The sequence below is a fragment of the Poecilia mexicana genome, unplaced genomic scaffold (assembly GCF_051168715.1).
Source record: "Poecilia mexicana isolate PSO_F unplaced genomic scaffold, ASM5116871v1 scaffold_6, whole genome shotgun sequence".
Classification (NCBI taxonomy): domain Eukaryota; kingdom Metazoa; phylum Chordata; class Actinopteri; order Cyprinodontiformes; family Poeciliidae; genus Poecilia; species Poecilia mexicana.
Window position 1 is genome coordinate 19041848 of NW_028263375.1, and position 24783 is coordinate 19066630.

Below are 24783 nucleotides of genomic sequence, written 5' to 3' on the forward strand. Positions count from 1 at the left end.
AGAATCGCGGCCGAAACAGCCTCACATACGGGTTGATTTTTTTTTTTTTTTTTTTTTAATATAGCACAGACAGAGAAAGTGAAGCGTGAGGGGGTGAGAGTGTCAGATGGTGAGCTGCCTGTCGAAGCACATTGGAATATCGGACGGTCAACACAGGCAGTGAAAGGAAACCAAAATCCAACTCCATGAACAAGAAGAAAAACACACAACAATAAAAAGAAGCTGAAGACAACCAGAATTATCTCCAGTAAGATGGAATGTTTGATTTATCATCTAATGACCCAAGTCTGAAATGTCTGGTGCCAGTATAATATAGAACGTGGTCTAATTATTTAAACATCATTTATTCCTGCTGTTGCTAAAACATGACACTCATTATACCAACTGCAGGGTTTTCTCTTTTCTTTAAAGTAACCCTTTTAGTTGCCCCGTATTAAGTGTTTTATTCTGCAGACCATTTAGATATGTAGATAAGTTTGTAAATTTGATTAAAAATCTTATTCTTGTTTCTTTGTTTAGTTTTTGTTGTTGTTGTTTGGCTTGACACATTACGTTCTATTATGGTACAGTCTAATGAAGTGAAAAACAGCAAAATCTCAGATGCTCCTGATGGATACCAGAGCCAAAAACAACAAAAAAAAGCTAAACAATAAAATTCACCAGGAGAACCTGGAACTGGTGGCTGATGTTTTTTTGTTCATCTGTTTTGACCATTTGACCACATTACCTCAACACTGAAATAACTTTAACCCCTTAACCGTCACCCCTAAATGCTAACATGTACACCAATAGGACACCAGTGTTCTCATGACAGACGAGGGGTTTTCAACTGACACAAGTCAGAATAAATAAACATTTACTGGAAATTAACCAATGAAAATCAGACTTTGCTTCAAACTGTGGCTGAACAGACTTAAAAAAAGAAACTAGTGCATATTAGCTGAGTCCGATCACTAGTACCACAGATTTGTGTTCTTAGCTTGCTAGCTGTAGTTTTAAAAAGAGTACTGCCCTAAGAAGAGGGGTCAATGGGGCTCATTAAGTTTTCAAAAGTGTAGCAGCATTGTTTTAGGTGGCTGACCAGCAGTGCACAGCAGCATTTATTTCTATTGACACAAATGGAAACGTATATTTATTCTGTATACATTTGAGTGATGCAAAATTTCACATCTATGTTTTTATTTTGTTTGGCTGATTTGCTTACATTAACTACAAATTATTTACAAGGTAATCCGAAGGAATGCCTCTCATATTTACATGATTTCTTAAAGGGAAAAGTCCAGGACTTAACTAAGCAAGACAGCTACAGTTCCAGGACTGCAACCTGGCAGGACCGAGTCCCAAGAGAATCACTCTTGCCAAGTTACAAGCTGCCCCATCTGACCACAGCACTATGATTTAGGCAAATCAGGATCCCTTACTGGTTGCTGTGGTCTAGTTTTTAATATCAACGATTAGCAAAGGTGTCACCTTTTTACTCTGTATCCACCTTTTCTATTTCTTTCATGTAACAGATTTAAACATACCCAAATATGTTCTTGTATGAATAATTGGCATTTATATATAGTGGTGCCAGTTCTTAATGAACACCGACATACATAGTCAATTCAGTCCAATTATAGACAAATGCAAAGACATTTCATATACATTCCAATTCAGTCCTAGTTACTAAACAATGAAGTGAAGTTCAGGATTTCTCAAATTGATTAAGAGTTTATTTATATCAGGAAATCCAGGCAATTTCATCAAGTCACTGACTTTTACCAATCATTCCTGAAAGAACATAAAGAGGCAGTGGATCATTAATTGCATTGAATCATTAATATGTTACAGAACTGCTTCAGCGCCAGTGTGATCGGTATCATTTCCTTTTCTGTATTATCTTTACTTAAGGTTGTTGTTTTTGTTAACATAATGAAAAAAAATCTGGTTTAATCAATATTGGAAAAACTGCAAAAGACATGAAAAGAACAGATTCAACATTTAAAATGATTGCCAGTACTGTTAGATTAATACATGTTTGATCAATAACAAAAAATGCACTAAGAGAGCTGAACAGAGCTAATACGAGCAGACTGAATGTTTCAGGCTGATCAAAGTGATGAGCAGAATCCACTTCAGTCTGTGATGACTTCATTTGTAAGGCAAAGAGTTAGATTTACCAGCAAACACGCTTTGATGATTGAATGATTCTTTCATGCGGAGCAGCAGCAAAGTGTTAAGGGCACTCATAAAAAAATTAATTGATGAATCTACTTTTTGCATGTGCATGGAGAGTGTGCATTTCATCCTGCAGATGTGTGGGCTGAAAGGAGATTTGTATAAAAGAGGCACTCTAATCAGGATTCCTTTAAAGCTGGGTAAAAAAGAAAAAAAAAGTGTGTAAAAAAAATAAATAAAAAATACAGAGAACACCAGGTCCACACTGTGTTATTATACCACACTATCCACGTTTATGGAGAAGCCAAATTACACTAGTAATTGCTTCGTCGCTGGAATGGTGTTTTTAAATGAACAAGCAGGAAAAACTTTATTTGTCAAGCCTTAAGCACACAGAAAAGTAGGGGTCTGTATTGACTTCTATTCATTTTAGAAGCTGCATTTGTGCATAACACAAACATTTACCTTTACTCTATCCATTACCAGCATATTTCTAACCCTAACTTTTACCAATACTTAATACATCTCTAAGCTTCGGCCCACATACGGCCCATCGGTCTTCAGAAAGCTAGTGAATAAGCCAGAGAAGATCCTCAATAAAATAGCTACGCGAGTACACACACACACACACACACACACACACACACACACACACACACACACACACACCAAATGTCAATGGACCTTGGGTACTACACACTTTTAAGCCTGATAAGTATTGCCACAGTCGGGCAAGAAATCCTCTTTCTCACTTTTAAAACATCTTCGCTGCTGCTGTTATGGATGCCTTCCCTGCAGAACACAGTCAGCAGGAAGCTTAAACTGATAAACAATCAGATGAAGGCTTCTGTGTAGTTTTGACAAGATGCTACAACCTTGAACATCCACTTGCTGGAGTTATAATGTGAAATGCCTAATTAAGTGGGAGATGAAATAGTAGAATATGTGCATGAGCCCAATTTGTTTTCTCTCTAATTAGGGTTGATTCTAAGTGAACGAAGCGGCGGCGTTTTGAAGCAGCGGTGGTGGAGACCTCTTAAAGAAGCTTCAGCACCAACGTGACTCGCTGCAAAGCAGGAATGTCAGCTAATGCAGAAAGCCGCACTCCACAATGCGGTGTGAAGAATAAATGAATTAGTCATGCTTTGCTTCTAAGTGCGCAAACACTTTATAAAGGATTAAAAAAAAAGAGCTGACTATCACTGAAACAAGTGTGCAGATTTATGGAAATTATTCTGTTCGGTGCACAGAGTTCAGTGTAATAAACATTATACAACTACAGTTAAATCTGTTTCAAATAAAAATTACTGTTCTTTTTCTAGCTTTTATGGACATTGAAATATAAATATAATAAAGACTAAAGGCCCTCCACATTTTACAGAAGTCCTTATGGATCGAGATCAGGCTTTGTGATTGTCATTAATTTGGTGTATGCTTATTATCACTGTCTACTAAAGACCCATCTGACCCCAAGCTTTAAACCTGCTAGTTGATGCTGTGAGATTCTGATTCAGTATTTCCAGCGTAATATTTCTGATGATGATGCTGAGATCTGTGAAATGCCCAAACCATTTGGCACCAAAACAAGCCCACAACATAAAGTCGCCACCTCTGTACTTCATGGTGTATAGATGGGATTATCAAGCTCACAACCGTTCTCCTTTCCCCCACCTCTAATTGTAGCAATGGTTATTATTATAATGGTCATTATTGAGCTTCTTTTGCTTCTTTCTGCCATCTTTCCTGCTTAAGGCACTGACTAAAACTCCTCCGCACTGCTCCTAACATTCTGTCGCTGTGGGAGCTCTAAGGCCTAAGGCGTTTTGTGAAATTCTAAGAAAACCCTTAGAATTCAAGACATTAAGATTTTCCCTAAAATTACGTCAGTAGGAGCTACTTTTAGTCTTGGGATTCTTTGAGAATATGTGTCCTGGTTTCTAGTGTCTAAAAGTGTTGAAGCTGCCAAAAGATAGCAGCAGGAAAGTCTGTGGGACGTCCGTACGTACAGACCCATTCGATAATTTGGAATGTTATTCTATATTCTAAATGAAATAAAACCCTTGTGTAGGAACATGGGTTTTATTTGAATTACGAGATCAATCAACGTATTTCCATTAGTTTTTTCTTTATTTCATTTTCTAATAATTCACATGTGAAAGCATATGTTGCACAAAAGTATGAGAACAGATTGGTACAGCCATTCAATGCGCTCAGCTTGAGTCCTGCATTCTGGTAAATACACACTTGGCCTTAGTTGTTTTCTCTCAGAGCCAAACAGTGTGATTACGTGTTCAGAGAAAGAGGTAGACCCGGGTATTATGGCCTGCAGCTCATGGCTAGTCCTCCTATCCTCTCTAGCAAAGTGAAAAAACGCACCTCATTTCCACCAGCAGCGCAGGTACCGGCAGCATTCAGAATTTGACAGAAAGGTAATAGAGTCGAATCGCTGTGAGGGACGAGAAACTCCAAGCGAAAAGCTTGTGTTTGCCCCTTGTTGCATTTGTAGATGTAAAATTGGATCTAAAACTAGAGAGTGGAGGAGATGTGAAAAAGTATTTTATTGTAGAAAAAAATGAATAGAAATAAAACTGGAAAAAACAAAACAGCAGGAACTAAAGCGATAAGAGGGCAGTGAAGGAGAAAGCAAGGGATCTTTGTGATGTTAGATGCATAGGACTCCTCTAAACTTTTAAAAAAAAAAGTCCTCTATTTTGCCGCTGTGCAAAATGAAGCAACAGAAAACAAGACGTTAATTTGCAAATGCTAAATGAAAGTCAAGACCGCTGCAAGTACAGTTCTACCACATTATAGAGCAGCAGCTATTTGCTTTAGGCTGTATACGGCGATAGATTTAGAACGAAAACTACAGCCAAGGCATTTGAAACACTTTTCTCGCCATTGCAAAAAAACGACTGCAATAGCATTAACATTGCTCATCCCTAGTTACATGTGGGCAAATCATTGCGAAGTAAAGAGGTGTAGTCATGATTTAAGTCCTAAGACCAGGGAAGAAACAGTTCTTCCCTAGTTTGCATTTTGTGCAAATAGATCAAAACCAGGTTCTAAGTAGAACTGTGAAATCCAGGGGGGGAAAAAAAGAGAGAGTATGGTAATTATTAAAAACTGCTGTTAAACTCAAACGGGCTGTTCGCTGATCAAAAGTTTTGGCACAAGAAGAAGTTCTTGAAATTGGTCTCATGGTCCGATTTGATCACTATCCATTTTGAAGCTCAACTTCCAACTAGGTTATTATCGCATGTCATGAAATATTCATCCTTTTATACTCATCTTCTGTCTTAAGATTTCGATACAGGCTTAGTTTATTTGTTCCTTTTTTACATCAGTGGGTTTCCTCTGACTATCAAAAGGTAATTCGACACAGTACTACTGCGGATTGTGTATTTAGAGTCAAAAGGATTTATAAATCAGAGGGGTTTATAAATCCCTCTCTGAATAAATTTGGACAGAAACAAAGAAATCTGGTTCATTTAATGGACAGTGCGTGTCTGAAAGGAGCTTCAGTAGTTTAGAAATAGGTTGTTTGGTGTGCATAAGAACTGATTGATTAACCTTCAGCTCAGTTTTCTGTTTGATGAGTAGCAACAGTGAACAAATGTCCAATTCATGCTGCCATGAGTTGTTTACTCCTCTAAAGAATGCACTAGAAAATCTGAATATACAACCATAAAAACTTGATTGAGGATGTGAACCCTTAAAGAAAAAACATATTAATGGCGAATTAAGACTAGAAAAGACTGCCACTGGAAAACATCAAGAACAATTTCACAATTCCACATATGAACAAATTTACATTTGGACTTCAGCTGCTACCATTTTTAAGCAGAAACCAAATGCTTTTGCTTTCATCTCCCAGCTCTTCTCAGGACAAGTCCTTTTTAAATGAGTGAATACATGTTAAAATTAAACCAGCTATCATGGTAATTATGTCTCCCAAAGCCAGCACGTGCAGTTAAACCATCAAAAACCGCGCTCTAGAATAAACTGAAGCTTTCCTTGAGTCTTGAATGCTGCACTTCGTGAGCGACCGCGACAGGAAAATGGGAGCAGTGTTTGACGGCCTCTCGGCGTGGGGAGCCGCAGTCCTCACAAAGCAGCTCACATGATAATCAGGCCGACGGGTGGGCCTTGTAGACACGAAAGAATCACAAAGTGCTGCCCTTGTCCTTTCCCCCCCCCCTTTCACTTTCAAAGGCCTTTGTCTCCAGCAATTCCCCGATGCTTCTTAGAAAACTAGATAAATGTGGAGACAGTCAGAAAGAAAAAAAAAAAAAAAAAAAACAGCCAAACACCGGAGAATGTGGGATTTGATAAACATGCCTTGAGATAAAAGAAGTCAAGTTGAGAAATATAAGGTTTTTATTATTCAGCTCTGTTAGATTTTTACATTTGTATCCAACCAGCTTTGAAGCAGTAGGGAGCCTTATCAGCACAACCATCAATTCTTCGGTTTTCCATCATTCAAGATTTATTATAAAAAATAAAAAAAATTCAAAGGAGGCTTTATGTCAATCCAAATGGCAGCCAAACATGTCAGCAAAAAGCCCTTAAATGTCAGTTTTAGGGAGAAAAAAAAACATGAAACTTTTCCCATTAGGAAAAAACTATTCATACAGTTTTATACGCCGTTTAAAAAGACTCTCTCAGAACCCTTTCCTCAGAACAAGTCCTTTTTAAATTAAATTAAAGATCTCTATTGTTCTTACATTTAGTAAACAGGATCGCCTAAATAATTCCTAACCATCCGGAAAGAGGAAAAGTTTAGTTTGATTTAAAGTCAGAGAGAATAAAGAGAAAATGTGGGTTTTTGGTTTTTGCAGTGTATGTAAACAATTGGGTTTTTTTTTTTCACAGCTTGACAAATGTGTAAATATTCATAAGTGTATAATGAAGAGTCAGAATAAGAATTAAAGTGATTTCATAATAAGCTTTCAGGAAACACAACAAAGACAGAAGCACACAGAAGATACAATCTGATATCAAGTGTTTCATCTTAGCAGTTTTTCAGCAGGTCAGTAAAAAAAAAAAAAAAAAAAAACTCAGAGCTGATTTCAATGCAGCCAACACCTCCGTCTGCCAAAAAGTCAGCCTTCTCTGTGGTTAAGCCGTCGCTATCCTCTGATCTTCCCTTTCTTTGTTTCAAGCCACTATAGCCTCAGAGAGAGGTGACCTTTTCCCATTTACTACCACTACAGAATAGCTCATTCTGGGCAGCAGGGAGCGCACACTCACTCACTCTTTGATGATTGATTGAAATCCCGCAAGGTCCGGATCACTTACTGTAAGGCAACACCAGGGCTGATACAGGGCAGTGCTGCAAATAAGCCCTATGAAAGAAAATCCCTCTGCAGAGGTGGGGAGTAGAGAGCAGAACCAAGGCAGAGTTTGGGGAAGCTGACAAATCCCATCATGACATGGATCACGATCGCCTCCAGTCGATATTCCCGCCCGTCTCCCGTCTCTGTTTTCCAGCTCATAAAACCACCAGCTCATTCCCTCTGCTTTCTGACTGGCGCTCCCCTTGCTTTGTGTCTCCCAGCTGTGTCCTAATAAATTGTCCAAACTGTGAGGCTTTTTATGGGTCTCTGCTGAGAAAATTGACCTTAATTAAGTCTTAATGGCATTGTTTAAGAAAGTAATTGCTGCATTCTAAGACAGAGCGCTGAAGCCACACCTGAACAGATTTTCGCAGTTACAGTACCTATGGAAACGCGTTCAAATCCCTTCAACTTCTCCAGATTTTGTCCTGTAGCAACTACAGGCTTCAGTAAACCTTATTGAAATTTGCAGTTACAGACCAACAGAAATCAGTTATGCACATTTATGTGTATATCTTTTTTTAACAGCAAAAAATCTGAAAAGTGTGGCACAGATACGCGTTTAGACAATTTTGCACAGCTATGACTTTCGCGCAGCATAAAAGTTTTAAACATGTACAATGAACAGACTGGCATTTTCACTCCATTCCTTTCAAAATAGCTCAAGTTCAGTCAGACTACATGATAACCGTTTCCTATTGCCACGAACTCTGCAATGGATTTAAATCTATTCCATCCATTGCAGATCGTAGTTTGGAGCCGTTTTACGGCTGGAAGGTGAAACTACTGTCCACTTTCAAGTCTTTTGTAGTTTCTTCCAATTTTTCCTGAGGAAAAGAATCCCCACATTATGATGTTGCAACGCCATACTTCATAAAGACCAAATTTATTAAATGCATGACAATAAGTTTTTCTAATTCTCCACAGCTTTATCCCTCACCTGTAGAGTGGGGTCACCTGGTTTTCCTGATGATACTTGTTCACTAACATGCAAAAGGAAATGTGAAGAGGAAAAAAAGAAATCAGGACTTGCATATGCTTTTTCAAGGCAATACCTCCAATGTAACGTATGCACGGTGTAACGTGTGCACGGTTCCATGAGCCAAGCGAACAGACGACGCCGACTGCGCACCACACCCATTGGAGGCCTGAAGTTATCACGAATCACGGTTACATCTTCTCCTGCTGCGTGTCCCACCTGTTGCGTGAGAACGGCGTCCTTCCTTCTTCCACCTAAACACCATCCACCCCCCCGATCTCCATCCACCAAAAAATGTTCAGAGCAACGGTGCCAGCGGGCAGACAGTGCCATCATTCAGCTGCTTCCTCTTCCGCTTGACTAAGCACTGGGCCTAAAGTGCAGGCAGCAGCGAGAGTGGGAAGGTGTGCAATAACAAAACCACAAAACTACATGTGCCCTCTTTCACACGAAATCTCTCCGTTTCACCGGCTCACCCTCGCACATGCACAAACAAATCTCCTGCGGCAAAGCAGGTGGCGTCAGGCCAGAGCGTTCATCTGAATGGGCAAGGGTTGGTGCCTTGATGCTGACTTGTTACGCAGGAAGGTGCAAATTTCATTAACCCAGAGGTTAGCACTCTGGAGCAAGCCAGTTCCTGTGTTTTTCACCGACCCTTCATCCCAGCTTCTCTCCGTCTCTCAATCCTTAACACATGCGGCACCGACAAGAGCTGAAGTACACAATCTAATAAATTCTGAGTGTGGACTGTTCAAGAGCTCAAATGTTTCATGCGGCAAAGAACAGACGTTTTCTTACCAGAAGGCACAAAACTCAGCACAATCAGAAAAAGGAGTCGACTCACTCAATAAAACCCGACAACATGCACATAAGAAGAGAGGGAGGTATAATTTTCGAGTCTTAATCCATCTGTTGTCTGCACCTGCGCCATGTGCTCTAGGCAGCATCCTGAGCGCACTTGGGAGGCCGCGAGAGTCGCCGTGGGGACATTGTTCATCCTCGCCATGGAATTACCAGAGAGATTTATTGTGTCGGTCAGATAAGCTGCAGGGCTAAAATGATGGCCGAGGCTGTGATGGAGCCCAAAGCAGACCCAAAGATCCAAGCTAACAGCAACACAGACCCAAAGATCCAAGCTAACAGCAACACAGACCCAAAGATCCAAGCTAACAGCAATACACTGCTGGACACATCAATACAGATCTTCAAATGAAATACAATATCTACATCCAAATAATATCATTCAAAAAGGTGGAAATTGATATAATTATTTTAGTCATTTTCTGAGAAAAGAGAAATTAAATTAGAGAATCCATTTCTGATCATGACCAGCAATATTCTTCAGTGCGGCACTAAAAAAAATATAAAGTGCATTAGATCAAAAGTTTGTACTTCAAAGTTTCTGGTAACGAGGTACTAATAAATTTCACCGTCATCCGATATCCGACTTCCTTCCACCTAGATAAAGAAATTCTGAATACAGAAAACCCCGTGGGGAGGTAATGCTTAAAAATAAACACCACTCAGCTGGGTTCACACAGAATCCCTGCATTAATGTCCCCAAATCTCTTTTCTGTTGCGGACTCCGGGTCCTCTGTTGGGCTCTGCTATAACTCGCTCCGACGTGATCCATATGATATATGATGGGGTTAACAAGAAAAGAGGTTAAAACCACGGGATACTAATAACCAGCTACTTACAAATATGACAAGTTAATTGATCATCTTCACTCTTGCATGATTAAATAATATTCAAAAGGTTGCGAATATTCTCCTGTGGGTGGGTTTATGTCTCACTACAACACTACATTTAAGTATTGTAGAGAACTCATGAGAACAACATCTGAAAATATGCAGGTACAGAAAACCTTCTAAAGGATGTTCCAGCTGAAAGCTTAACAAGAACCCAAATCCAACCTACAGGCAAACAACCTACAAACGCAAAGGGATTTCTATCCGACTGGCGTTACTCTTCTTGAAGTAGAAATCAAAGTAAAAAAAAAAAAAAGGATTTAAAAAAATAAATCCTCCACGAGTTTTGCTTGATTTTTGACTAATATTAAACTGTATGCTTCATCAGAACCCATTAATGTTCCAGTATAGATAAAATAAGCTACACACACTACAAGCTCCTCTCCCATATGTTGTCTCCATGGGCAACCGAGGCACCAATCTGTCGAGGCCCCTGAGACATCCCTTCCTTCCCAGATCTCCTCCTCCTACTTTAAAGTGCCGACGACAGGGACGCGCTATGAGGTTGTTGTTGTTTTTTTTTCTATTTTAATAAAAGGCAACAGATTTGTGTTTGTCCGAGGGATGGCTAAGTGTATGCGCCGGCATGTGTGCCCCCCTTCGTGTGTGTAATCATACTTAATCAATTGAGGCCTGTGTGTGGAGGCCAGCCTTTTTCCTCCTCAGAGGACCTGTTGATGCTGGAAAACAGGGGGACTGCTGTACAACTGGGTGGCCACAGAAATGTGGCACTCATCTAAAATGCAGCAGAACACTGCCTGCCAACACACTTCCTCATTGAAATTCTGATTAAATAAGGCCAGGCTGGCCGGCCAGCACTCGGAAAACTGTTTAATTACATCTTCCTGGCTCTTCTTCCCGTCATAGGTGCAACAGCAACTGGGCATTTAAATAAAGCATCTATAAATGGTCTATATATGGTCACTGATATGTTTAATGAAAGCCTCTTAAATTATGTCATCTGAAGAGGCTTTACAAAATTTTTAAAGTTGCAGAGCCTTTTTAGTACAAAGTATACTTCAGTAAAAGTAGAAAGCCCCTCTCTGTGCCGCAAAACGCAAAAAAATAAATAAATAAAAATCACGTTTTTCCTTCCTAACTTTACTGTTCTGGTGTCACCATTTAGAAAGAAATACTTCCCACAACTCTCCAACCATCTCCAATAAAAAAAAAACAAATCACAAGGTGTCCGTGTTTGAACTGCCTATCACTATTCTGTCACCGTTTTATCACAGAGCTCCGTCGCGTACTAAATTATTTACCTGCAGAAAATGATGGCTCTTTACAACGCAGCTGAGGCCAGCTTAAGCCACCAAACGATGACAAATCTGAACCAAAACGCTCCGATGTGAATTATTATGTGCGACCGGTTTCTTTGCAATTAAACCATGGTATAAAATATTAACACTCACAGCCGTTTAACCTTGAGAAGGGTTAACAATCAGTAAGAGGTCGATCACAATAAAAGCTAACCTCGTTTCGTTTTGAAGCATGGCTAAGAAAAAGAAACACTTTTTGAAATGTTGCAACCATAAATGTTGCAACTGTTATGGTTTATGTGGGATTTTATGTAGCAGACCAACACAGATAATTCATGGATATGGTTTCACAGGGATAGAAAACACTTTTTTTTACTATCAAATAAAACTCTGACAAGCATGGCATTTAATTATGCAATTTGATCCAAGTACAAATTCAGCATTTCTGTGAAGGCATCAGGTTTTTAGACAATCTTATTGAACAAAAAGCATCAAGAAGACCAAAGAACTCTCCCAGTTGGTCAGAAATAAAGTTGTGAAGAAGTTAAAAGCAGGTCATAAAACCAGATCCCAAGCTTTAAACATGTAATGAGACGTAGGTAGAGGTTCAGCTTCCAGTAGGATTAAGATCACAAATCTAAAACCATAGACATAACAAAATATTTTAGAAAGCATATCCATGTTTTATAAAGTGACTTAATAATTAATGCTCACAGATCCAATTTTACTTGGCTTAAGAAGTTTTCCAAAGAAAAACAGGTAAAGATTTCACTTTCAAAATGTGCAAATTTGGTTCTACTGTTGAATCCCACACTTTTTAGATTTTTGTTTGAAAAAGAACTTTGAAGACCATCTGCCATTATTCTTCCTCTTCGTAATTATGCACCTCATTGTATTCAGCTGTCAAATTAAGTCACCATAAACCACATAAGTTTCTAGTTATGCGAAAAAGTTGAAGCGGTATGAATGCTCTGCAAGCTTTTGACTGGCTGAATTCAGATAATCCATAGCTCCACATGAAATTTTATATTTCAGTTTAACGACTAACATTTCATAGATTATCATTTCCTGTTAGACAGACAAAGCCTGAGCGCAGTTTATGCCAACATGTCTATATTTTTCTAAGTGCATAAATGTCAAGGATCAGAAAATCGTCGCCCAAACAGGTACAAATCAAAAGCAAATTGGACAATCATTCAAATAATCCACCAAAAGACAAACTATGTTACTCTAGCCACTCTCATGTCAGCACTTTTATATTCTTGTTTGGTAGCGAAGAAAAAAAAAAAAACAAACGAAAACCTCCTAGCCTGATGAGAATATTAACACACTTGACGCAGGCGCCCACTTTCAGCAGTGGCTACATCTCACTTAGAAACCCCCTTCTTCCAAGAGACGACAGGGTTATTCATGAGAGGTTAAGTGATTTGACCTGCTCAGATGCCGGCTAAACGGAAGACAGTCAATTAAGGAAGAGAGAAAAAAAAAAGACAGGAAAACAGGCCAGTGCAGCCCAACATAACAACTCCCTTCCCTCGGCTGACGGCCACAGCAGATGAGTCACAAAGACTGGCTATTAGAGAAAGCCCTAAAATGTGGAAAGCGGTGCTGTCAAAAATCATCATTGTGCGTTTGTGTCTCTGCTTTCAGGAAATGCAAAGGCAGTGTCACACTATTGTGCATGTTAGCAGGGGTTTTCTAGCAACGACGGCAAAATTACAACAAGCTGATGGTGTGATGTTTGCAAACAATTGTCACGCACAAGAATGCTAATTTGCTAATTCTGAAGTTGCAGTTAAGCGTACCTCTAAACCAGGGTAACAATTATGAGAAAGATTTATTCGTCTTTTTAGAACTACAATTAGATCCACAAGTTTGAAATATACGCCATTTGCTCTCATCCTCACAAAGCCACAACTGTGCACACAAACTCAAATGATATTTGGATAAATGCTGATGACCAGCTTGCAGAGAAACCACATCATCAGGCTTCTGACATAACTTTGGCTGCGTTTTCGACCACTCCACTCATCAGAAACAGTAGAGTTTATTAAGCAGTTGGACTCCTGACGAAGAGATGGCTTTAGGGGTATTGGCCATAAATTTTCAAATGGACTGAGGTCAAGGCCGTTCTAGAAATTTAGTTAGTCTGATTTATTCGCTATAAAATCAGTTTTCTCGTGTGTATTTGTGATCACACTCCCTTTGGAGCACCGTATTTTATCCTGATACTTTGAGATACAAATTGTCACCATCAGATGAAAGGCAACCAGCTACAATGACCTGAAAACAACCCAGGAATGACCAAGGTACAGACTTGTATCTTTGTCCACAAAATGCATCTGGACAGATTATTTAAGATCAAACATGACTTTGACTGTTTGGGCAAAATGAAGCTGTTAAAGGACAGAGCTCCATACCAACTATGAATCATGTAAAGGGATGCTTTTGAGAGAAGAAACATTTATTCATAAAAAATATGCTTTTATTCTCTCCTTCCTAATCCCTATTTTCTTTTAATTACTGGCGGCCATTCCTCAAATCATACCATTGTCATATATTAACATCAAAACTGGGAGAGGTGCAGTATTTTAAAATCATGGATACAAGATTTATTGAGGGGCTGAAAAAAAGCATTTTCTAAAACTGTAAATTAGCTGTTGTTTTTGGTATCAGTACTTAAGAACAACTTGGTGTTTTGCAAAACCATAGCTCTGCTACATAGAAAACCGATAATGTTCATTAAGAAAAGTTTGCCACACGCAACTATAGTAATTACTCATAAATCCTGACACAGCCTCTAAGCTGCCCCTCGGCATGATTCAGGGGACCAGTCATCAGAAAACTATACCCAGTCTGTTGCTAGGAAAACCCCAGACATTAAAATGATCTCTGTGTGTCAGTCAGCTGTGTGTGTGTGTGTGTGTGAGTGTGAGTGCCGCGAACACTCTTCAAGGACATCACAATCATTAGGCATCACCTTACATCGGCAGCTGCGGCAGATACGAGAAGCGCGTCAGCGTCAGGAATGGAGGGAGCCACGCTTCCAATCAGGCTCACCACTTCACATCAGGCATTCCTGTCATTTTCTGCATCATCTTACAACAACCGCAGCAATTAAGCCCTGGTAATATGGAGCAGGTAAATAAATAAAAATAAAACATCTGCCCACGACGTGATATATGCCTCCAAGCAGCTTAAGACCTCTGAGGCCACCTTCATGAAAAGCCCTTTGATTATTAATGTGGAAAGCGACGGCCCGCCTCTCGACGTGGCCCCGGACGGCGTTGCTCTTTACTTGGCCTCCGGGAGGAAGCTATTGTTAATTTATCAGACCTGCGCCCTTCTCTTTGTTACTTCTTCACGCACTATAGGGTCATCTGCACCTGCAGAGCTAGAGTTTCTTGGAAGAATTTTTTTTTTTTTTATTGAGCCTGTGAAACTAATAGATATTTATATTTAGGTAAAGACAAAACTGACCTCATCACAACTTGTGAGATTGTCTGATGACTAGCGATTGTTCCCTCCCGGATCCACAGCTGCAGCTATTTACCGTTGCTGCTGCTCTGCTGACTGTGGCAGCTTTTACAGGAGTTTTATCCTTCCTTCTGGAATGGTTTGTCATTTTATTACACCACCACTCCATAAAAAAAAATAAAAACAACTTATGTAGGGTATTAAAAATATGTTAATCAGGCATTTTTATATTGTAAATGTAATGTTCTATAACGAAGCTCGAGCAAAGGTTGAGGAGGCTAATGATTATCTTCAGAACTTTAACTGGCACAAGCCTGTTTACATGTCTATTCGTATTTTCTATCCGTTTGGTTTCCATGTTTGTTGACCACTCCTAAAATGATTGAATGCATTTGTCTCTTATCCCCGGGAAGACAGCATTACAGTAGCAGCGAATACCATAACAGGCAGTGACACAGATGCATTTCAGTAAATCAGAATATCATGGAAGAGATCATTTATTTTAGTAATTTGATCAAGTAAAACTTATTTTATTGAGGTTTACTGCACACAGAGTGGTACAATTTGAGTCTTTATTTCTGTTTATTTTTTACCGCTCTTGGCTAATGATGCCCAAACACATAATGTCTTAGAAATGCAGAATACTACTTAAATCCAACAAAGAAAAAAAAATTAAATACAGAAACATGTCCCCATACTTTCTGCACTTTGTGAAGTTAGTACTTGGTTGGGGTTCAGTTTGGCCTGACTGATTATTTCACTGTGGTCAGGAATGGAGGTGATAAGTCTAGAGTGCTATAAAGTTTCCTTATTTACAGCTGCAGTATGGGCTTAAAAAACTATGAATAAGAAGCAGAAAACTTCATAAAATGCTTCAGATAACATGGATTCTGTTTCTCAATTCTTCTCAACTCTAAGACTTTAAATCTAACCTGAAAAAAGAAAAAAAAATGCATCTTTCTTCCTTACTTTAATCTGATAGATGATTTTTGGACCACTGAGTGACGGTTCATTGACTTTCCTGATCATATTCTTGGCAGTATTTTGCTTCACAATCCTCTCGAGGCTGTGCTTATTCCAACTGTTTTGCACGTTTTTCTCTGCTACACTTTTTCCTTCCACTCAACTTTCCATTATATGCATGGACACGGAGCATTCTCTTAAAAACCAGCTTCTTTGGCAATGACCGCTTTGGCTTACCGCTCTATGTGGAGGTTGTCGATGACTGGACAACTGTCAAGTCTGTCCCATTACATGTAATTCTGGAGTTTTATGAGCAACAAAATAAAATAAGAAATATTGTATATGTTTTATTTAAAAATATATATATAAAATATCTTACATTATATATATAGCAGGAGTTATATAGGGTGTAACAAATGTATATAACTTTTTCTTTTAAGGTAGAAATAATGAATTAAATCACCTTTTAAATGAAAAATAATTAATTTACAAACACCACCTACTTAATTTGATTGATTTCACAGAAAGGTCTGACTATAATGACTTTAAGCAAAATGAGGTCAAGTCACCACTTAAAGCTCCAGATATTTTTTTTTCTTTTTTTTTGTGAATGGATTCTACCTTTTCCGTAGTTGAAGTGCAGCTTGATGGTCTTGCCCTGGTTGATGTGCAGGTAGGTGAACCACACGGCCGAGGTGAGCAGCACCAGCAGCAGCAGGAGCTTGAACTGCTTCCGGATCTTCTTCACGGGGAAGCGCAGCATCCTCGCTGAAACATCCTCCGGTGGATAGGAGACAAAACGGGTCCGGGGAAAGTGGTCCTTGAAGGCGCTGCCGTTGGACTCTTCGCTGGGCTCTCTCTGCTTGGCGGACCAGCCTCTCCTGAAGTCACGGCGAAGGCATCCCGCGGCACGGACTGCTTGCTGACTACAACCCCGAGGTGCGTCTCATCCCCCCACACCCGCGGCGTGACGGCACTTTGGTGGCGTCCTCTGATGTGGATCCAAGCACCTCTGTGCAAGGCATTGCTTGCGGATTCACCCCTGTCTCTCTCTCTCTTTCTTCCTCTCTGTAGCTTTAGAGTTTACACGCACTTGGGCGAAAGCAGTGAAAAGGCTGCAGCTCCAAAGCCGCTAAATTCCGTTGAGAGTGTGACCGGGTGAGCAAAATAGCACTCTAGCGATAATCTATCCAAATCCCCTGGGGCTCAAGCCCTTTGCTGACACCGCGACGCTGATTATTTCATCGGCCACTCAAGGATCATCCCCGCCGGCCGTGGGTTTAGCGCAAAGCATCAAAGAGGAGCAAGAGGAGGAATGGAAGTTTCCTTCCATGTGGAGAGGTGAGCCCGTTAATGGAGGGTCTGATCTTTGCAAATGAGGAGCGAATCAGTGATGCGGTCTGATGGCGTTTGTGTGAAATCTTTGACAAGGACGTGAGGAGTGAAGAACCCGACGAGGAGGAAGCCAAACGTTACAGCCCCGTGCGCTCCATCTATTGTCACACACACACACACACACACAGCTGAGAAAGAAGGCGGCGCACTACTCAGTTGGAGCGCCTTTTTATCCCGGTCCGGGGAGAGGAGGGGCGATCAGCTGTCATCCTCGCACTCGGATGGGTTCGCGAAGCCCCCGCGACGAGTAAAAAAAAAAAAACAAATAAATAACACAGTTAAAACTGTTAACGCTCCATGGCGGCGCGACGAGGGCGCAGGTTACTCAGGTCTGACAGTCCGACGTGAGGTCCAGGGAGCAGATCCGTCCATGTGCTTCGGTTCCCTTCCCTCTTCACGGCAGGTGCAATTCCCCCAAAGTGTCCGAGTCCGCCATGCGTGCGTAGAAGGACCCCAGTCAGGCAAGCTCACCTGAATTAAAGTGATGCACGCTGGGGTGCTGCTGCTGCTGCTAGCCGCGATGCGCTGCCCTGTGTTGTTGTTCCTGTCATGAGCTTTCTTTTACCCACCTTTAAAACGGCCGCAACAACTGAGCCAGAGCCGCTTGTCAAGCAGTGCGGCGGGAGGAAAAACAGCGGATCTCCGGGAGGATTTTGCCGCAGAGAAAGCAAACGCAGACAGAAACGAACATGGTTTTTGTTGTGCTGCACAATGGGAACACGTAAGGGTATCCTTCTGTACGCCCATCAATTGAGCAGCATCACAACGGTACGGAGCAACCTAACCTGGGTGGTCGGGGAGTGGCGAGCCAGCCGACCAATCGCAAGTCTGCAAACGGAGCAGAGGAGGCGGGATGACGACGTTCAACCTGACCGATTTTTTTTTTTTTTTTTCTTGTTTTTTTTTTGTAGGCTGCTAGTATGATCCATCATTTAACAACTGAATTCATAACCTAAAACATTTTCCACAGGAAACAGATGTACAGTGTTGATCTCCCGTTTATGGTAAACTGAACTGGAAAAAGACAGTTAGGTCTGTCTCAATAGGCAACTAATGACATGATAAATTGAAATAAGCTCAGTTATTTCCGTTTGCATGATTTGTCGTTTTTTCTTCTTTTTTCCTCACTCTTTCTACCTAAAACTTGGACGACGTCTTCAGTCTGGTGCTTTTGGTCTTTTTTTGAAGAACAATACACATTGATTCTGTTATTTGTTTGTTTTTTGTTTATATTGAATATTTAAAATGTCTTCCAGTTCCAGTGTTAAATATTCATTGAATTTATATTACTTGAAAATGGCCTGAAAAACAACAATATTATGGTTTAACTTCAGGGACAAATCATCGTTCTGCAAAATGTATTATCGTGACAGGCCGAGTATCAGTGATAAAGTCAATGAAGTGTCATTTGAAGATATTAATAGTTGGAGCTGGATTCTTTTCTTCTTGACATGTCCAACGTGTTAGCTGAAAACACGACGTTTCAGCGGCTTTGCAGAAGTTTACTTGTAATTTGTGCATCAGCATCACAGATTGCCGTCAATCTAGAAAACTTCCTCTTCATGTTCGACCTAGCAATGTTTTTTGTATATAGTTCTTATGTGACAACATTCTTGAAGAATTTATCTGAATTTTGACTCTTTCATGTAAGAAATATGTGTGTTTTCAAACAAATTTGGCGGATGGAGAAAAAAAAAGGATCATTTTAGTTATTTTTAATCCTCCATTTGGTGCTCCACGTTAGCACCGTCAGGCCCTCTGACCACCACCAGTAGGCGTGGCAGATGAAGTGTCTTATCTAAGGATGCAAAGACAGACCAAGCGGAGACAAACTCCTTCATCTCACACACACACACACACACACACACACACACACACACACACACACACATAATATTCAACAATCAGTATCTGCAATAAATTGAATAGCAGTGAGGATATTTGGATGCACCCTTTCTCCAGCACACCTGAATTAAATGGAGTGTCTATTGATTGCCTATTTAAAGTTGACACACGACCTCCCTCGGAACAGGATGTGGTGAGGATGCAATTTAAGCAGATTTTTAAACTGTCCACTTGAGACGGTGCTGAGCCAGTCTTAGGGTGGATGCCCTTCTAGTTTTACTGAAATGAATTGACTGCCCAAGTGGGACAATCAATCATGTTTATTTACAGCACATTTCAGCAACAAGGCAGTTCAAAGGCCACTGTACAAACACAATACAGTAACAAACAATAAATGTGGTCAAGTGCCACCATCAAAATCATCAATGCAATCATCAATGCACATCAAATATGTTGGTCAATGCTACAGTGATTAAAGTTAAGATCCCTGATTGTTTAAGAGTTTTAGAGTTTTAGTTTATTTATTCTAGCTTGAGTATTCCGTGTTGCTTTACTTTGATAAGATCAGTGTTGTTTTTGTTTTATTTTAGTTCATTTATACTTAGTGCTCCTAGTTATGTTTATTTCTTCTGTCTAGTTACTGGATTTTAATTATGTTCACGTTTACTAGCCCCCTACTCTCCCTCACCCCCTGTACCTCTTACTTTCTCCCTCTCTCTTCATCCTGTTTGCTACTCTCCCCTCACACCTGCAACCAGTTTCCAATCAGCCATCTGTTTCTTGTTCAGTAATCAACCTCCCTAGTACATAAAACTCATTCTCAATTTTTCCCTGCTGGTTCCTCCCTCTACCATGTGTTTTCCTTGCTGATTTTTTTTTTTTCTTTCCTCTTTCCTTTTCACCCTGGCTTCCTGTGTTCCCTGTGGGATTTTTTTGTAAGTTTTTTATCTTTTTTTTTTCATTAAACATTCAGCATGCTCCCAGTCTGCATCTTGGATCACCCAACAACTCGCATTTCATGACAATTATAGGTTGAAAGCAACTTTATGCAGATGGCTTTTTAACCTCGATTTAAAGAAACTCTGTGTTTCAGCTATAGTTTTCTAGAAGCTTGTTCCAGATTCGTGGTGCACGGAAGCTGAATGCTGCTTCTGCATGTTCTGAGAATACAGAGCGAACCAGAACCAGAAGACCTGAGTGGCCTGGAGGGTTGATGGAACAGTTAATGAATTTCGGTGCTAAGTCATTCAGTGACTTATAAACAGTATTTTAAAGTCTCTTCTCTGAATTACAGGGAGACGGTGTAAGGATTTTAAAACTGGGGCGATGTTCTCTATCCTCCTGGTTTTAGTGAGAAGGTGAGCAGCAGTGTTCTGGATCAACTACATATGTCTGTTGCAGTAATCAATGCGATTTAAGATAAACGCACATTAGTTCTTCGGTCCTGAAAATCTTCTTCGGGTGATGGAAGGCTGACTTTGTAACTGTTTTTATGTGTATTTGAAGGCTCAAGTCTGAGTCTATCACTACACCCAGACTTCAGGCCTGATCACTGGTTTCTAGCAGTAACAACTGAAGCTGTGCACTGACTCGAGATCGTTCTTCTTTGAGTCCTGTTCAAAAACCTGTGAGTCCAGACACATGGTACCAGCCAGCCTGAGGAAAATGAATAGGGACCCTGGAATGGTGGGTCTGGTTGCTTCTCAGCATCTGATCAGATTTTCTCAACAAAAGCTGGAAAGTGAGATGTTGCTGATGGATGGAGTAACTTGATTGACTTAATGCCACAACAAATCCTAATCTGATTCAGGTAATTGGACAGTGCAGTAAGGAGGAGAGTAAAGAATAATAGAAAAATAAAATTTAAAAAAAAGAAAAGAATAAAGCAAAGTAATTAGATTTAATGCCCTAAAAACTTTATATTGTAACCAAAATGATAATAAAGCAATCTTAAAAAAAAGAGATGAAGAGTTGATCTCTTCAAGTGGTAACATTGAAACTAAAAACAGCTCAAATGATTTACTTATTTTGTGAATAAAGTGCATACCTCACGTCTTTCAGATTTCCAGACATCTAACAATTAAATTCTACTCAAGTTTGTGTGACAGACAATTCCATGTGAGTGCAAGACTGCCGCCTGGTGGTGGAATACAAATTAAAGGCAAGCCATGCTTGCGTGTTTTAAGTAGGGCAACAGTCTGCAGTAACTGTACTGCTGATGTAAGATGTTTGAAATTATTGGAAAATTCTAAATAAATTAAAAGTTTGCATAATCTCCTACATTATTTCTTTGTGGGTAGTTTGTTTTTTTTCATGGAGAACATCGATTTATTTTCATTTCAGCTTCATTTTACCAGAAAGAAATGTGTGAGAACCAGTGCTGTAGTAGATATGACTGAATTTGATCATTTTGGACACCATGTTAAGGCTGATGTCGCTCTTTATGTTACACGTTTTCAGGTCTATCAGCTGTTAGATATCCAGTTTGGAGTCATGTCACACTGTAAGAATTTGCTAAACATCATGAAAAAAGCAGCAAGTTGGTTCTTTGTTGCCTCATGTTATTACTAATATAACAACTTTTAATATGGTTGATAAAAATGTAATTCCATTCCAACTAAAAGTTGCTTAAAAATATGACAATGACATTAAATTCTCCAATAACTAAAAACAAACAATACTGTCATGTAAAATTAGTCCTATTAGGGAACAGTTACTTAAACACTTCAAGAAAACTGAAAAGCTGAAGTCCAGGGTTTCAGGCCTGACTTATTGTTATATTTATATACCTTCATAATTTCAGCCCTTGATATTCAGACTAGGCTGCACAGTGGCGCAGTTGGTAGAGCTGTTGCCTTGCAGCAAGAAGGTTCTGGGTTCAATTCCCAACCCTGGTCTTTCTGCATGGAGTTTGCATGTTCTCCCTGTGCATGGTGGGTTTGACTTCACAACTGACATGTTTCACACATTGTAGATCTACAAATTGTAGATTCAAACATCTACAGAAATAAATATTTTTGTAGATGTTTGAATCTACAAAAATAGAATCAAGTCTCTTTCCCCATCCTTTTTCAAAACAGCCTCATCCATCATCTATATAGACCAATTTTTATTCATTTCACTATCCTGCTGTAAAGCATTATTTATTCACGTTCTGTTTTTGTATATTGGGAACATTTTCGTTGGTTCTGGTGTCATTCATGTGCAAATTTCTCTATACTTTGGTTATTAAAGACTCGGCTCATTTCCACCATGGTCGGTTTCTGCATTTGGGTCCATCATTTTACTGCAAACTATGACACTTTCTTTAATTGCTTCCACAATTACGCTATCTCTTATGTCATATATTCTAGGTCACAGTATTTGACCTCAGATTTTACAACACAATATCATAATTTTTTTATGAAAAAACTAATCAAAAACAATGATGTCGTCTGTGAAATACTGAAGCCAAGAAACAAACAAATCTCAACAAAAGGAGAGAAGAAAACGTCATTTTCAAAACTAATTGTCAGTTCTCAAAGGCATTGAATGTTGCAAGGTAAGGTGATGCAACTCTGTGGCAAACCTTCAGCTCTTCCTGCTTTCCTGCATTGATGGAAATCTTTACGCATGCACACACACACACCCAGGCTCCCACACACACACACACACACACACGCACACACACAGACATATGTACTGTATGTATAATAACTACTCCAATAATATAATCTTTTGAGCTGAGTGTGACCTCAGATTTAAAGTAAAACTAACTCTATGATAGGCTTTAAAGTTATGTCCTGTTGTCTGAAATCCGTAGCTGTTTATCACGTTCACTGGTTTTGATTAAAAACAACAAAAAATAACTTTAAAATGCTTCTCCCTCCATCACCTGGCTGAAGCACACCATGAATTATACAATCATATTTGGTGGCAAAACTTATTTTCACCAGACTGCAAAGAGAAACTCATTAAATGTCTTTCTTTTGTTTTTGAGTTTATTTCAACTTAGACACAGCAGGCGAGGTGCAGACTTTTAACTTGCATTAACAATGGACCCATTAAAACTTCAAAGACCACATGTGGCTCAATTTACTGGCAATTAGCGGTGTGAAATAGAGAGAAAAAAAAATAGACTTTATAGTCTATTTATGCAGGCAAACACCCATCAAAGAAGCATTTGGTGCCGTTCAATCTCCATTCGAGGATCTCTATGCTTGGGTGAAGGCAGAAGGAGCGGTGTGCATCAGAATAATACAGACAGACAAGGTTGGAGGCGGGTGAGTTGCTGTTTCACTGTGTGTTCCAGCGACTGTGCCCACACATGTGAGTCCCTGTCCGGTTGGTTGTGACAGGTGTCCGGGAGTGCAGCCGAAGTTGTGATATGATCTGCCACTGAGGATCGCCAAGGGGGGATTGCAGCACCGTCTCAAAGTACGGTGATGTTCAGACGTTTAACTTTGAGGGAGATGACACTGTTCGGCTTCAGTTTTCCTTTGAGCTCTTTTAAATCTCTCCCGTCACATGCGTCCAACATCTGCCTGAATGCTTTTGTCTGCTTTCCTGTCCTTCAGCTTTCACCTTCTTTTCGTCACTCTCTCTCTCTCACAAATACCCCCGCCTCACTGTTTTCCTGGGCAGCACGGCAGCTTTGATGAGAGGTCTGAGCTGAAATGTCAGAGGCATTAAGAGGTTTTGACCACTGCATCCCTTTCGGATCAACTCTGGCTGCCCCGTGCGTTTGAGTTTCTTCCTCCATTAAACAAGCGCAGAGTGACATTTCCTCCTGCTGTGTTGTGTCATATTAAGTTGCTTTGTGAAACAGCAATAGAGAAGAAATACTGAAAGGGGAGAAAAAATAGTAAGCTCACTGTATTTTTTCTAAAATTGGCTGAAATAATCATTAGTGTGAAAGCTGTGGGGATTTCCCGTGCACTTTTTGCCTCTTAAGTTCTGCTTATTTTTTGACGCATTCAACTTGTATCATATTCTGCTCATTTAGGACGTTACAGCTATATTGACTTTTTCTATGGTTTATGAAATATTCTGCTTTTTGTGATCATCTTGGGCCCCATTGAAATGAATGGAATGGAATGTCTAATAAACAAATTCTGCTAAAGATTTTATGCTCTTTCACAGCTAACCACTTCTGAGTATTTTTAACTAAAAACTCATTTCAAAATGTAAAATGGAGTCATATCTTTTTAGGCTTTTTCACATCCTTTAGGTAATAAACTGTTGTTATCCTACAGTTAAATTTCGTAAACTGTGCTCCGTACAAATTTCTGATACTCTTTGCATACTTTTTTGCATTGACTGAACGTTTTCACTCCTCTTCTTGAGTTTTTCTGTTTACATTTTTGCAGGCTTTTGATTTATTCTGCTGCTTCTGCCTGTTTCTTACATATCCGCGAGTCTTCTGCAGTTGATTTCAAAACTTCTGTAATTTTCCTTAAAAATATTCAGCTTTCAGCATTCACACTATATTTCCAGAGGAAATGTGATTCCTTCTAGTTTCAGCCGATCTAAATCATCCTCATGCTTTGGATATTTGCTTTGTTCTTTCTGAACCTTTTCATGCTGCACATGCTTCAGTTGAAACCATTTTCTTGTAGCTCTGACCCTATTGGTCACGT

At 39.7% G+C, this 24783-nt stretch overlaps 1 protein-coding gene across 1 annotated transcript in view; it reads right to left on the minus strand.

Moving 5' to 3' along the window:
- The window catches only part of LOC148158687 (N-acetyl-beta-glucosaminyl-glycoprotein 4-beta-N-acetylgalactosaminyltransferase 1-like), a 47908-nt gene extending 29029 nt beyond the window's left edge, over positions 1–18879 (minus strand). Inside the window, exon 1 of the mRNA XM_088006351.1 lies at positions 16547–18879. Coding sequence (XP_087862477.1) covers positions 16547–16688 — 142 coding nt within the window. The 5' untranslated portion in view covers positions 16689–18879. The remainder of the gene's footprint in view (positions 1–16546) is intronic.
- Positions 18880–24783: the final 5904 nt, after the last annotated feature.